Source organism: Vitis vinifera, chromosome 8 (assembly GCF_030704535.1).
Source record: "Vitis vinifera cultivar Pinot Noir 40024 chromosome 8, ASM3070453v1".
Taxonomy (NCBI): Eukaryota; Viridiplantae; Streptophyta; class Magnoliopsida; order Vitales; family Vitaceae; genus Vitis; species Vitis vinifera.
In genome coordinates this window covers 21,826,246-21,839,668 of record NC_081812.1, presented here as the reverse complement: position 1 = coordinate 21,839,668, position 13,423 = coordinate 21,826,246, and the positions used below count along the sequence as shown (strand labels likewise).

At 38.0% G+C, this 13,423-nt stretch overlaps 2 protein-coding genes across 2 annotated transcripts; one reads left to right on the top strand and one right to left on the bottom strand.

Moving 5' to 3' along the window:
- Positions 1-460: 460 nt before the first annotated feature.
- On the top strand, positions 461-1,838 carry LOC132254151 (uncharacterized). The gene is made up of 7 exons (XM_059738825.1): positions 461-542; positions 654-731; positions 841-948; positions 1,039-1,170; positions 1,255-1,358; positions 1,466-1,541; positions 1,650-1,838. Exons 1-7 carry the CDS (start codon positions 474-476, stop codon positions 1,737-1,739), a joined length of 657 nt encoding a protein of 218 aa, XP_059594808.1. The 5' UTR covers positions 461-473; the 3' UTR covers positions 1,740-1,838.
- A 5,282-nt stretch (positions 1,839-7,120) lies between these two features.
- Positions 7,121-11,480, bottom strand: LOC100853284 (pentatricopeptide repeat-containing protein At1g26460, mitochondrial-like). Its single transcript, XM_059739377.1, has 5 exons — positions 10,936-11,480; positions 10,792-10,832; positions 10,569-10,713; positions 10,351-10,494; positions 7,121-7,159 (listed from the first exon to the last, which is right to left on the bottom strand). Exons 1-5 carry the CDS (start codon positions 11,395-11,397, stop codon positions 7,121-7,123), a joined length of 831 nt encoding a protein of 276 aa, XP_059595360.1. The 5' UTR covers positions 11,398-11,480.
- Between the last annotated feature and the right edge of the window lie 1,943 nt (positions 11,481-13,423).

The following is a 13,423-nucleotide window of genomic DNA, read 5'->3' as shown; positions in this document are numbered from 1 at the left end:
GCCAACCCATTCCACCGAACAAGTACCGGACACTCCTATTCGCCATCCACCTATTATTGGTAACATTTTGGCCACATTCATTACTGCATTAGTGGTAGAAAATATGTCAAATTGTATTGGGGTTCAGTTAACTAATCTGTTGATACTCCAAACAAACAGCTGATGACGAAGTTGTCGTCCTTGACCCCTTACCTTTGCGTTCTATGACTGTGGCCCGATCCCATAGCATTGGGAGGCAACGGAGAGTCCGTCGGATGGCTCCCAGTGTATTGTCACCATTCATAGCGCAGGCACAAACGCGACATTCTGCCATAAAGATGGACCTAAAAGCGGCAGCTGCAACTGTATTTGATGGGGAGTTGGACCCCAGGCATGTTATATCATATACTACTCCAATTTCAAGTGTTTCCACATGCAACAAATCGTATTACCCTAACATATATGGTTTTGTTGGCAGCGAAGAGTTTGTTTCCATGCACGACACAAGTTTAACCAGAGGCAACCTCGCGTCTTTCCAGGGAGACTCTTGGATTGGCAATGATGTTAATATTTCAATTTTTCCACTAGTTTGCATTATTTTTAATTTTAATGTGATGTAACATCTCATTAGTCAATCTGAATATCGATTACATTTTAATCATTTCTTCTTTTAGGTCGTGGATGCATTTTGCCGAATGTTGCAATTCGATGATGAATCAAGGACAAAACTATTTCTCTCCCCATACATAGCTGTAACGAATGCTTTTAATGGCCCCTACATCTGAATTTCCCTTGTTATGATAACATGTCCACACGTTTGCACATGTTTCCATGCATTAACTACGTTCATTTGATATACAGGACATGGTGATTCGTTCCAATGCAAAATATTTGACGCACGATGCAATTGTTGCGCGTTTTGATCCATATATGTATGCCTTTGATGGTTCGTATCAGCATGTTACTCAGGTCAGACTTGCATTCCAATGTTTTATGTGGCATCATCTGATCTCCTTGACCCATTATATTTGCTAATCCATTGTATGTGGCATCATGAAGGTCTACTTACCGGTCCTTTTTAAAAACCATTGGACACTTTATGTCTATGACTTGCATAATAAGCGAATCCAGCTCCTGGATTCTCGGCCTGGACGAAAAAGGAGTTGTATGACTGGAATACAACAAAAATTGGTAAGGTTCCTTCCACTCCCCTAATATTAGTTGCATTGTACAACATACTGTAAGTTTGAATGTCAATTACTTTGCTTCTTTAAGGCCAAAGTTGTTCTAATGCTTGTTGCCGACAAGAAAGAAATGGTTGCTGTAGACTTGAACATGTACAGTTTTGTCATGCCAGACGTACCATGCCAACCAAATGAGTTAGTGTTTACCACAATTAAGTTTAATTTGATTTCATAGCATTTTCCAAATTTTATACTCCCCATTTCACGCTTTTTAAGTTCTTACAAATTACTCTTTCTGTTAGCAATGACTGCGGCGTTTTTATTATGAAATTCATGGACAACTGGTCCAATGGGGGACTCTCCAAATCGATCGATGTGGTATGTACATATAGGCTTTCACTATGCCATCATTTATATAAAAATTGCATAGCATAGGCAACTTATTTAACCTTTCCTTATATGTCTTTTAAACATGAATGAGTGCAGGCCAAGATGAAGAAGTATAGATTGAAGCTACTGGGCAGATTATTGCTTTCATCACATAATGCGCATCGGCATCGATTCATGGCAGTTTGAGATACACTTTTCAATAGGATGTGACGAGGATTTTTAAAGCTGATTGTACATTATACAGGAAAAAGTACATACACATGACAATGTATTGCGAATATTATGGCTTATCTATTTGACAAATAAAAAACAAATTATCCATCTATCTTACATAAGTATTTTCACTTTGATAACTTGCATTTGGAGGACACACTGTATGAGGGGTACTACGTCAGCAAGAAAAATTTCATACAAAACATTTTGAAAAAAAAGAAGATAACAGTTGTCGCGGTCGGGTATCGACTGGGTTTACGACTGGGGAAACAAATCCGGTCGACCGGTTACTAAACCCTCGACAAGTATTCGACCGGGTAACGACCGGTCAATGGTGTACACACGACCGGGAAGCCACCATCCTCAACCGGTCACATACAGCCACTGGGAGAGAGAGAATGTAAAAAATAGTTCCGACCGGTATTCGACCGGATATCGACCGGTTGACCACGGTACCAACCAGCCACTGGGAGAGAGAGAGTGTCGAAACTGCACTCGACCGGTACCTCGACCTATGATCGACCTCAAATCGACCGGACGATATGATTACTCAACCGGTCACACACAGCTACTGGGAGAGAGAGAAAATGAAATGTTGTCTTGCGACCGGGGGTCGACCGGTTGAAGATGGCCGGTCGACCGGTCGTTTCACATATCGCGCATGTCTTCGACCGGTCGAACATATGTTGACATTGTTTTTGCTATGAAAAAATTGATGTTTTGTCTGTAATTATTGATAAAACATATAATAGCTAGAGAAAAAAGGTTAGCTATTTTTAAAAATAAAACATTAAACATACAAATTATTTTTAAATCATATTTAAAAATATTAAAAATATTTTTGGTTCTTAAATTGACCTTGTTTTACAAAACATCTTAGATTAGTTTTCAAAAGTAATTTCTCGTAATTGTTTTTGAAAATAGTTACCAAATAGACTTTATATATTTAGCAAAATTTATGAAACACTTTTATTTTATTTCATGTATATTTTTTAAAATAATAAAATCTATTCAATTATATTTGGATTTAAACCTTTAAGTTTTACTTTAACAATATCAATAATTTACCATCTCCAAATGTCAAAATATGTCATTTTATCCCGAAATTTCATGAAAAAAAAAAGGGTATGTAGATAAATTGTACACAAAATATATATATATATATATATATATCATATTTTGTAATTGATTAAAAACTAAATATTAAGTTAGTCTAAGATCCTAAAATGGTTATTTACAATTTAGTTTGTAACATGTTAATTACTTTTAAAAATTTAGGAGTCGTAAATGTTATTTTTTAAGAATAAAAACAAAATATCCATTAAATCAATATTATTATATTCAATAATAAGATTTAAAATAGAAAATAAACATTAAGCCAACCCCAAAAGAATAAAAAAATAAAAACAAATTTCCAATAATTTTTTATTTTATCTAGTTTAATTTACAAAATGTAATTATCTTCTACTATTCCAACAATTTAAGAAAACTTTATATCTCAATATGAAATTTCCTTAAATTATTTAATTATTTATTTATAAATTTAAATTATCACTTATATATATATATATATATATATATATATATATATATATATATATATATATATATATATATATATATATATATATATATATATATGTTTGCAGTCATAGGTATTCAATTTAAATCAATTATAAATGAAAATTCAATTTCATATCATTGTTATAGAGTCTCGGAATTGTAAGAGTCAAAGCAACTCTAACACTTTCCAAGCCAAAGCGACTGTTCGGCTTCTTACTTACAGAGGGGGTCAACCGCGAGTGGAGCGAGCGAGGCATTCGTGGGGTTGTCTTTTGAAATACCCCCCGTGCGGCATTTTGACATTGTCAGCCTTCAAGGGTTTTGGGTATTCAGCTTGGTGGGAAACCTACTTTGAACGGCATTGCAGCTATTTCATGGCTTCGGAGTGGGTTTTGAAGGGTGTGGAATGATATTTGGGAGGTCGGCCGTGTGTATTGGAAGGGGTCCTTGATCAGCGCGCGTCAAAGGCGGTTTCTCACCTGTTCCAGCGCGCCAATCTCCTTTGCTTCGGTTTGTTATCACTTTGAGCTGCTCCTCTATTTCTCTACCACCGTCGTCCCATTCAGTTTCACTCTCTCATGCCGCCTAGGAGAGATACGGCTGCCTCTAGGGCACAGGGCAAGCGCCCTGCTGAGCCATCTCAGCCCGGTGAGGCGGAGGCCCGCCGAAAGGCAAGGTTTGACACCGGTCTTTTCACTTCAATGGAGGAATATCAAAGGTACAAGCAGAAGTTTTCCCACAGGAAGGTTGTTCCAGGGAGAAATATTAATTTCTCCCAACTACAGCATTTCGACTTTGAGGGACTATTCGCACGTATGGGGTGGCTGCCATTAGTCACTATTTCCGAGCCGATATTTCCGACATTAGTGAGGGCATTCTATTCACGAGTGACATATGGACACGGAGGGCCGATTGTTTCGACCGTTAGAGGTGTGCAGATCAAGCTTGACCCGGAGAGCATATGCCGCATTTTAGACATCGCTCCAGTCGGACTCAGGGTATATGAGTCTAAGGGTTGGCCCACTGTGGCGGGTTTCGAGCCTACAGAGGCGATACAGAGGATGTGCGGCCTTGCTGATGCACGGGGGATGGGCAAACCATCAGCACATAGCCTGACAGTTAGATCTCGCATCCTTCACCACATGATCCTATACATTCTCTTGCCACGAGGCGGCCACCGAGATGAGGTATCATATCTGGAGGCATTTATCATTGATTCGATTATGAGGGGGAGACGGATTGACGTTGGATATGTGATGATGATGCACATGCTTGCATGCTGCGAGAGCTCCACACGTGTTCTCCCCTATGGCCGTTTTCTGACACGAGTATTCAAGGATGCGGGGGTTGATTTGAGCAAGGAGCAGGACTTTGAGGCCCCAAGTAGTTATGACACATATGATGAGCAATCGTTGGCCCGTATGAAGTTTGAGAAGGGGCCTGAAGGAGCATGGATTAGGAAAGTGGAGCGACCAGTACCACAGCCTGCCGTTGAGGAGGAGGCGGAGATTGGGGAGATGGAGGGTGGGGTTGCCCCTCAGAGAGATTATGAGCATACACAGACTGAGGTTGAAATACCTGCACAGCAGTCCGAGGGCTGCCAGTTGCGGTCGACGGTATCAGGGGGGATGACATTTGAGGCAATGCACACAGCCGGAACATCTTCGCAGCCATCATTCACTGATCCACCTCTGGCGCAAACATCACCTCATAAAGCTCCATACGGACCTAGTCAGGCTTGGATTGATTTAGGTGCTCAGATCAGCTCACTGGGCGCTCGGATTGAGGAGCTAGCAATTGTCAAGGATATGCGATTCCACTCTATGGAGGATCGCATGGATCATTATCAGACAGGCTTCACCGAGCAATTCCAGTCTATGCAGCAGAGATTTCAGAGTATTGAGGATCGCATGGATCAGCAGCAGGCTACCTTTGCGCATATCCTCCAGAGGCTTGATCGCCAGGACAGTCAGCATGAGGACATGATGGCTTACATCCGATCCGTGTTTCCACCACCACCTCCTAAGTCGTGATAGCAGCGATAGCTATATAGGATTAGCATAAGTACATGCAAATCATTGCCATCTTTGTGTCTGTTGTCTTTGTTTACTCTATATTTCACTTGACTATATATATATATGTCTATGTTTATGTATATATATGTCTATGTTTCCTCTATATTTCAGCTGACTATATATATATATGATTTCTTTTGTCTTATGTGAATTATACGTTTACTTTTAATGATTATCATTTTAATGGGCCCAAGTGCAATTTTTTTAACTATTTGTTTCCAAAATCAAAACATTAAGTATGTCAAAAAATTATGTGGGTGCAAAAAATTTTTGTATGATATAGTACAACCTCCATCTTTCGCCTGATCCATCTGATCGGCTGTTACAGGCGAGGGTGTGTGCGACAGGGCGTCCAGGTAGGTCACCGGTCGACCGGTTACACTTTCCCGGTCGTGTACCGATCGTGTACCGGTCGAGGTGGCCGACTCATTATCTCTCAAGTAGGTCCTTGCCTCTTGGGGAGTCAACAGTGTATGACTGTGGTTTTGCATTAAATGGGGTTAAATTATAAACTAGAAATCATGCATATTGAAATGACATCGCTTTGTAAGTTTTCAATTTGATTTGCCTTCAATCCATGTCCGAAGGGCCTGAGACAGGGCTGGTGAAGGGGATAATGGAAGGCACCATTCGAAAGTTATCACTGCCCTCACATAAAGGCTAGGGCTAGGGGTTACTTCAATTATGCAACCATATATGGAAGGGGTCCTTCCAATTATATCCAGTTATATAATGCATTCGGATAAAATTTCAAGATTCTAAATACAATAACTAATAGATCAACATGTCCATTATGTCAAGACTTAAGTAATGGTAATAATTCAAAAAACATTATGCACACATACAACACTTACATAAATCAAGGCATTTAGAAGATACTATGTCACTCGAAAGTAAGGAGGATGAATATAGGAAGGAGGGAGGTTTGAAAGAATATTGAAAAAATAAATGAGCAAAGAATTTTTCGAAATTCGTTTGAAAACCCTTAAGTTAGGTAGCCTTGTACACCCTTGTACAGTTAGCACATTGGCCTTGTACACTTAGTGTAAATGCCTTGTACAGTTGGAGAAATCCATAATAGGGACGACCAAACAAGTGCATATGGGTGGGAAAACAATGCTTCCACTCTCATGGATAAGGGAAAAGGATGAAAAAGCTAATCCTCGTTTTGCTTCATATGCATCATTAGTATGGGAGCTAATAAAATTAATTAACATGGTAGCCATCACATAAAATACGTGCAATGAGGCACCATTCAAGTAATATGTGTGAGGAATGTCCCTGAATATTGGAAAAAGTAAATGAGTAAGTTCTTCAAAATCAGCAAGTAAAGAAATTCTTCAGCAAACTTGGAGAACGACATGAAATGAGAATGAGACATTATTTGTCCAACAACCAATATAAACGGAGGGAAAACAAAATTTAAAAACAAGAAACATGTGCTGATAAACTGCAAAATAACCAAAATTTAAGTTCAATACATTGGAATTTTAATTGGAATGAAATGCATAATTACATGTCCCGAAACGTATATGATACTATTTGATGAAAATAGTTACAATGTAAAAACTTAAAAGAAGGTTGGTATCTTATTATCCAACTCTTAACATAGATTGGCTTCCTATAAAATAAACTATCTTGATCATCTACACTTCTCTGTTTGTTCTCTTCTCATCTTTCATATGATGTTAAGCCTCTTATTTTGAAGTATTTGTATTAATCGTGACAAAGCTCCCACTTCAAGAATCTACCCACCTGCACACATAAAGGGAAAAACAATTAGTTCAAGGATAAAAGATCATTTATTTGCTTCATCTAAAAACGAACATGAAAAGATGCAATTTGACACGGTCATGTACTCGTTTAAGTTCTCCTATTATCCGTCACTCAATACTGTGCACATAATTTTCCATTGATGCAGAGTCATAAATCTGTCTTACAAACAAAAGAAGTCAACATACTAATAATTTAAGAATATTGGAAGGATGAAAATTATGAGAAAATAAACCTCTAAAGCCATAAAATGTGAATTAACTATCTGATTTTGCATGAAGCTGTTGAATTAGAAACCTCAAAGAAATTTGTCCTCACATCAACATCAAATGAGAGTTTTTCATAAAGGCAACAAATTGGCTTATTGAAATTATGTGTTGTTACCCAAGATAACAAGGCGAATAGAAGGAGACGGAAATTGTTTGTCATAACACTTACCAACAATAAGTAAACACCACCATCAACAATTTTTTTCAAAAAAAGTTGTAATCCTTCAATGTAGGTAGGGTTGTACACACTTGTACAGTTAGCACATTTGGGTTGTACAGTTAGTGTAAATGGCTTGTACAGTTATGCAATCCACCGAAGGAACGACCGAACAAGTGCATATGGGTGGGGAAACAATGTTTCCATTCTCGTGGATGAGGGAAAAGGTGGAAAACCTTAACCCTCGTTTCGGTTCCTACGCATAAGTAATGTGGGGGAGCTAAAACAATGAACTAACATGGTAGATATCAAATAATATACGTGGAAGGAGTGTGTTGTCAACCGATATGTGTTAGGAATGTGCACGACGAGTGGAAAATGTTGATGACTAAGTTCTTCAAAATCACTTGAATTACCTTAAGGTACACACCCTTGTACACCCTTGTACATTTAGTACATTGGCCTTGTACACTTGGTGTAAAGGCCTTGTACACTTGGAGCAATTGCACATAAATGCAACTAAAGGAGCGCATATGGGCGGGTTAACCACATTCCAAAGATATGGGTGAGTGAAAAGGGTGAAAATGAAACCCAATTTAGGTTCCTATGCAACATAAGTGGGCTACCACAAGGCATTTGAATGTGTACGAAGGGAAATGAGGAATGAATGTGAGGGATGTCCCCCTAGTAAAAAGAAGAAGGAAATGAGCAACGATTGTTTTCAAAAAAAGTTGAAATCCTTCAATATAGGTAAGGTTGTACACACTTGTACAGTTAGCACATTTGGGTTGTACAGTTAGTGTAAATGACTTGTACAGTTATGCAATCCACCGAAGGGACGACCGAACAAGTGCATATGGGTGGGGAAACAATGTTCCCATTCTCGTGGATGAGGGAAAAGGTGGAAAACCTTAACCCTCGTTTCGGTTCCTACGCATAAGTAATGTGGGGGAGCTAAAACAATGAACTAACATGGTAGATATCAAATAATATACGTGGAAGGAGTGTGTTGTCAACCGATATGTGTTAGGAATGTGCACGACGAGTGGAAAATGTTGATGACTAAGTTCTTCAAAATCACTTGAATTACCTTAAGGTACACACCCTTGTACACCCTTGTACATTTAGTACATTGGCCTTGTACACTTGGTGTAAAGGCCTTGTACACTTGGAGCAATTGCACATAAATGCAACTAAAGGAGCGCATATGGGCGGGTTAACCACATTCCAAAGATATGGGTGAGTGAAAAGGGTGAAAATGAAACCCAATTTAGGTTCCTATGCAACATAAGTGGGCTACTACAAGGCATTTGAATGTGTACGAAGGGAAATGAGGAATGAATGTGAGGGATGTCCCCCTAGTAAAAAGAAGAAGGAAATGAGCAACGATTGTTTTCAAAAAAAGTTGAAATCCTTCAATATAGGTAAGGTTGTACACACTTGTACAGTTAGCACATTTGGGTTGTACAGTTAGTGTAAATGGCTTGTACAGTTATGCAATCCACCGAAGGGACGACCGAACAAGTGCATATGGGTGGGGAAACAATGTTTCCATTCTAGTGGATGAGGGAAAAGGTGGAAAACCTTAACCCTCGTTTCGGTTCCTACGCATAAGTAATGTGGGGGAGCTAAAACAATGAACTAACATGGTAGATATCAAATAATATACGTGGAAGGAGTGTGTTGTCAACCGATATGTGTTAGGAATGTGCACGACGAGTGGAAAATGTTGATGACTAAGTTCTTCAAAATCACTTGAATTACCTTAAGGTACACACCCTTGTACACCCTTGTACATTTAGTACATTGGCCTTGTACACTTGGTGTAAAGGCCTTGTACACTTGGAGCAATTGCACATAAATGCAACTAAAGGAGCGCATATGGGCGGGTTAACCACATTCCAAAGATATGGGTGAGTGAAAAGGGTGAAAATGAAACCCAATTTAGGTTCCTATGCAACATAAGTGGGCTACCACAAGGCATTTGAATGTGTACGAAGGGAAATGAGGAATGAATGTGAGGGATGTCCCCCTAGTAAAAAGAAGAAGGAAATGAGCAACGATTGTTTTCAAAAAAAGTTGAAATCCTTCAATATAGGTAAGGTTGTACACACTTGTACAGTTAGCACATTTGGGTTGTACAGTTAGTGTAAATGACTTGTACAGTTATGCAATCCACCGAAGGGACGACCGAACAAGTGCATATGGGTGGGGAAACAATGTTCCCATTCTCGTGGATGAGGGAAAAGGTGGAAAACCTTAACCCTCGTTTCGGTTCCTACGCATAAGTAATGTGGGGGAGCTAAAACAATGAACTAACATGGTAGATATCAAATAATATACGTGGAAGGAGTGTGTTGTCAACCGATATGTGTTAGGAATGTGCACGACGAGTGGAAAATGTTGATGACTAAGTTCTTCAAAATCACTTGAATTACCTTAAGGTACACACCCTTGTACACCCTTGTACATTTAGTACATTGGCCTTGTACACTTGGAGTAATTGCACATAAATGCAACTAAAGGAGTGCATATGGGCGGGTTAACCACATTCCAAAGATATGGCTGAGTGAAAAGGGTGCAAATGAAACCTAATTTAGGTTCCTATGCAACATAAGTGGGCTACCACAAGGCATTTGAATGTGTACGAAAGGAAATGAGGAATGAATGTGAGGGATGTCCCTCTAGTAAAAAGAAGAAGGAAATGAATTGTGAGAACAGAAACTTTTACAGATAAGAAGACAAACCGTGTCCAAAGTTTCAAAACCCTTCTTGGAGCTTGCCATTACCAAAGGATGTAAAGATGTAAAAGGTGAGAATATATCCTCTTCTGCTTCTTTGGGGGAGTTCCTATAAGCGGTTTCAAACTTATGCAGAGTGCTGAATGCTCTCTGCAAATCCCCCAATGCTGCATCGGCATATATTTTTGCAAGATAAGATTCTAGTTGAGGTGCCTTCTTTTGACGCAATGATCTCGTAGGATCGCCCATGATGCATCTACAAGAGTAGAACTGTAAGTCCTACCAGCAGTTCCAAGTGTTGATACAACAAGCCCCTCATCCACAGAGAGTAGAACATGACCCCTTGCATTCTCACCCCGAGCAATCCATCTGGCCATGAATTATAGGGCATAAAAAGCTAACTTGCTATTATCCTATTGCATCGCAATATTTGCAATGAAGATGCACATGTTCCAGGAGGGAGAAAGAGCTTTATTTTGATCCATTGTCTGGTACACACTCCAGAGAAGCGAGATAAGAAACAGAAACATAACCAGAAAGTGTTCCTCCTAACACAGATGATCTAGAAAAAAATTCTAATTAGTCATGTACCTTGCACCTCTCTATAATAGACACCAAAGCATCCAGCCTGCCTTTGTTAACACAACTTCTCACACACTCAGCAAAAACCCTCATTGACAACATATAACCAGATTTCAAAGTCAAATCAACATATCTCAAGGCAGCATCAATCTGGTCTGTCAAAAACAGCATACCAACAACCAATTCATATGACTCATCATCAGCCATAGATTCTTTTCCTGTCTGCAGCATCCTGATATAAATAAAGTAAAGATCCATCCATAAAAAATACTTGTAGAGCGGGCTCCCTGAGGCGGGGTTGGGAGGAAGTGGAGTGGGAGATGGCGGGGGAAGGCTGGGCTCGGCGAGTTGGGCTTCCAGGGAGAGGAATGTGAAGGTGGAAATGGAAGCTTTAAAGGGATTGTTGTGGTGGTTTAGGGTTTTGAGGAGGGTTTTACGGGCTCTGGAGAGGATCGCCATTTGGGACGCCATTGATAAGCTCCGCTCAGTTCAGAGGTTTCATCGAGAGTACTGACAGAAGGGAAGGTGACATGGCATTTTAAATTTAACACAATTCTCCCTTTTAATTTACAGCAATCTGACTTGGAAATTAGAAGGGTATATAGGTCACTCAAAATCTCATAGCCTTTCTATTAATTTTGTTACATAGATGGACCATTTGTTAATTTTTGGGCCCAGCTGGGCCCAAAACACAATTCTCCCTAATGTTTATGCTTTGCATTACTGAGCTCTGTCTCGTTCTCTAACTCTATGTTGGTTGTTGCTTTCATTTCTCTCCTGTCTAATGCTAATGATGGAGGATGACGTTTGATTTTTCTGTCACATAGGAGCTCCACCCCTTTATTTATTTAACTTATGGGGGAATTATGTAAATCTGAGGTATTTATAAATTATTTATGGGTTTGTTCTTGCTGGCTGAATGGAAAATTTCAATTCATCTAATTTGCTTGTTTGATTATATGCTTTTAAGAGTCTGGTTGGTTCATAGTTATTTATGAGAAATTTAAGAAAAAAATTAATTTTGGTTTGGATATATTTGCTGATTTTTGCTTTTAAAATTAGAAAATAGTAATAAAAATATTATTTTAAAAGCCTGTTTAAAAATTTGAAATATAAAAAACAATTATTACTTTAGATTTTAAAAATAAGATTTAAATATGTAAAATAAAATTATATTTTTTTTTTATAATAGTTTTACAATTTATATGCAAATAGTACGTGCTCGAAAAAAAGGTGAAAAAATAATTGTTCCACTTTTATTTGTTTATAATTATATTATATTTTCATGAAAATTACTTGAATATTATTGGACATAATTTGAAGAGTATGATTTCATCATTACGCATGAAATTGTGCAATTCAATCCCTTCAAACTTACTAATAATAAAGCCAAACACCTTTTGAAAGTTGTATTCAATACATATTATTTAAAACCATACCTTGATAACAAGCCCACGCCAACATATAGAGTTTGCTTTTCTACTCTACTGTTTATCCATTATGCCTAAAACCCTCATCTTCCTTCACAATACTCTTCTTCTCCACGGGTGGCGGTATGGAATCCCTCTATGTTTCCATAAACCCTTTTGTTGGGAATTGGATGTTATACATAATAAGTAATTCAATAACCTTAAACTTCTCCAAACCTTGAGGATTTGAGTCTTAATATGATGATACTTTATGTACACAATGATCATCTCTTATTAACAAAAAGGATTTTTCTTTACCTTTAAAATCATTATAAAATATTTATATATTGGTGGTACCAAAAATAAGTACTTGCCCACCGAGTATCCTTTAAAGAGAAGCATAGCACCAAGGTACCATACGCAAATAGGTACCTTTGAAAATCCACACCTAATAACTGAGATATTCGAGAATGTTCCAATTGACAAGACTTGTAATTTATAACTTGGACTTTAGTTAAAAAGTTGCAATGATCATTGCAATCATCATCAAAATTGAATTTGAAAGTCAACGAATACTGCTATATAAAGAGCAATTCAATTTATTTTAAAGATAAGATAAATCTAATACAAAAAATATGTTTTCATATATCATTATGGTCTTCTCCACTATTTATAACTTTCGATACAATCATGTATTTCATCTTAAATATTCATTTTTTTTTTTTGGTAACTTGATCTTCAGTGGATTCTTCTTAGTTTTCACGTCTAATATGCTCGTTAAGGAAATATTATTACGAGTCTAATTACAAGTAGGGAAATGGTAGTGATTTTAGGATAGCATGTTTTCAAATATCTAACTAAGCCAAATAATTTTATTTTTTATAATCTTGATTTATTATTTATTATATGTGTTAAAATTTATATGTTTTTGGGCCTCAAGCACTGGATGCTTAGTGACTCCACGACATCCTAAGCCTCGAGAACTCGACCACCCGTAAGTGTCGGTGACACTATTAGGCTTGGTGCTAAATTTTTTTTATTTTTGTCTTCATTCATACATTTATAAGAAGGTATGGTTGCGCAAGTAT